This window comes from Galeopterus variegatus, unplaced genomic scaffold (genome assembly GCF_000696425.1).
Source record: "Galeopterus variegatus unplaced genomic scaffold, G_variegatus-3.0.2 Scaffold496, whole genome shotgun sequence".
Classification (NCBI taxonomy): domain Eukaryota; kingdom Metazoa; phylum Chordata; class Mammalia; order Dermoptera; family Cynocephalidae; genus Galeopterus; species Galeopterus variegatus.
The window spans coordinates 104,009-106,107 of NW_007726607.1; the positions used below are offsets into that span (position 1 = coordinate 104,009).

General features: G+C 39.7%; 1 protein-coding gene across 1 annotated transcript in view; it reads right to left on the minus strand.

Moving 5' to 3' along the window:
• The window catches only part of PPFIBP1 (PTPRF interacting protein, binding protein 1 (liprin beta 1)), a 158,245-nt gene that overhangs the window by 11,368 nt on the left and 144,778 nt on the right, over window positions 1-2,099 (minus strand). The window contains exons 21-22 of the mRNA XM_008569442.1: window positions 859-1,009; window positions 444-572 (exon numbers count right to left, since the gene is read on the minus strand). Of these exons, the coding sequence (XP_008567664.1) occupies window positions 444-572; window positions 859-1,009 (280 nt within the window). The remainder of the gene's footprint in view (window positions 1-443; window positions 573-858; window positions 1,010-2,099) is intronic.

The following is a 2,099-nucleotide window of genomic DNA, read 5'->3' on the forward strand; positions in this document are numbered from 1 at the left end:
CTGTATGTGGGATCCGAACCCTCGGGCGGGAGCGCCGCCGCACTTCCCAAGCAGCGCACTATTGCAGTGCGCCACCGGGCCGGCCTAGAACCTACTCTTAACCACCATACTATCCCCTCTTTCCAAGGCTTTGCTTTAAAGCACTTACAATTACTGCCTATGTAAAACGTAAGTCCAAGAACCATTCTAATACAGCTGTTGCTGACACTTTGCTCCGGCTCCTCACCTCACTCTCACTGCCCTCACCTTCTGCATAGTTGCTTGCTCATCAACCACTGACAAATTGCACTGCTCTAAAGACAATGGACCCTCCACTAGGCATGGCAGTGAGCAATGACTTTGATTGTTTAACCCAGTGTCAGCACTAACATCCCAGATGTTCACGAGGCCTTGATGCTTGGGTAGAAATGCAAAAAACAGTCCATTAGTTAGGCTGTTCTTACCTGTTAGACTGTCCTAGGTCTCGAGACCAACCCAATCGGGGCCCTGCAGTTGCCCTTGTCCCTCCTCTTTTGAATTCTGGCTCAGGCATGTCATCTGGATTGAATGTAGTTGACTGACTTCTCCTAAGTCTGAAGAAGACACAATACACATTGCCTTGTATTAGACCTGAGGAGGCCTTAACCAGAACATTTTTAACTGGTGTATACATTCGAACTACTCCTCTTTATATGTCATTAACATAGACATTTGAATTTAAACTTTAACTGAGATCCAATGAGTTAATGAACCCCAAATTACAATCTTCTTTCCATAAGAGGAACACAAAAGCCTTATAATTCCATACCCATTTTCAGCCAGTTTTCCATTTATCCCTACATTTGAGCAATGCGTCCACTTGTTTACTCTTTTACTTACCTTCCAAAGAGTTTCATGATCCCTCTGGATTTCTTTTTGGAATCTGGAGATGGTGGAGAGATCTGGAAGGGACTGTTCCCCTGTGAACCTTTTGGCCGAGAAGACATACCAGCCAGATCTAGGTGTTCTGCTGTCTCCTTTTCCGTTTCAGCTATTCCGAAAACAGAATAAAGACTTGATGATTTTAAAATATGGAATGAACATGATAAGATATTAAACTTCTTGGCTTTAGCAACTATTAAGAATTCTTCTGTTGGTCTATAAATCAGTGATTTACAATGAGAACCCTGTAAATATTGAAAATAGAACACAAATGTATGTTCTACTCTACAGTTTACTGTGTGTAAAGTTAATCAACTTAAACTACAACCCTTTTGGAGATTAAAAGAGTGTGATAGGATTACCATATGTGTTCCTTAAGTGATATGTATTCATAATGAAATTATTTTCAATCTTGCTGTAGTACACGGTACTGCTGACTAACTCCTACAGCCATTAAATCATCATCTCCTTTCACTTCTTGTCATGACACTTTCCTGGATCTGTCCTCTGATAGTTTCTTCTTTGCTGTAGTGCCTGTTTTCCTTTCCTCTTCATTCCACTCCAAGACTCTAGTCTCCCCCTGCATAATCTTCTGACAAGCTTACACACTCTAAGCTCAGCACTAAATGACGGCTTTCCTCATTTATAAATGGGAGGCACCAAAGTCTCTGAGCCTAATCTCTCTCTGAATCTGAATTCAGATTCAGACAGTATCTGAATGTCTGTGTATGTTCGCAGTTCAGTGTGTCGGGAACATTTGGGACTCAACAAACCCACCCAATTTCCCTGAGAGTCTTTTCCTCTCTCAAATTTTCTTATTTGATATCTAATTAAATTATTAACCCTGTTACTCCAATTGAAATTCTATCTCATTTACTTTTTATTCCATCTTCTCCTTTGGCGTTTATATCAAATCAGTTATCAAGTTCTACCAATTCTTTATTTAAGAAATTTATTCCACCTATTACATCCTAGGCACTGAGAACAATGAACTGGATATGCATGTGTTCCTTTTGATATAAAATTAGTGCCTGTTGATTTTGCCTTAAAAGAATAACATACAGATTTGCCACTCTAGATCAGTATTAACTAGTTCTCTTTGCTGTTCCTTTGTAGATGATCCTATACTAGCAAACACAAGGGCTACTGTTTTCCTCAATGTGAGATTTTATACTTTATAAAGGAAAGTAAAATGTTGA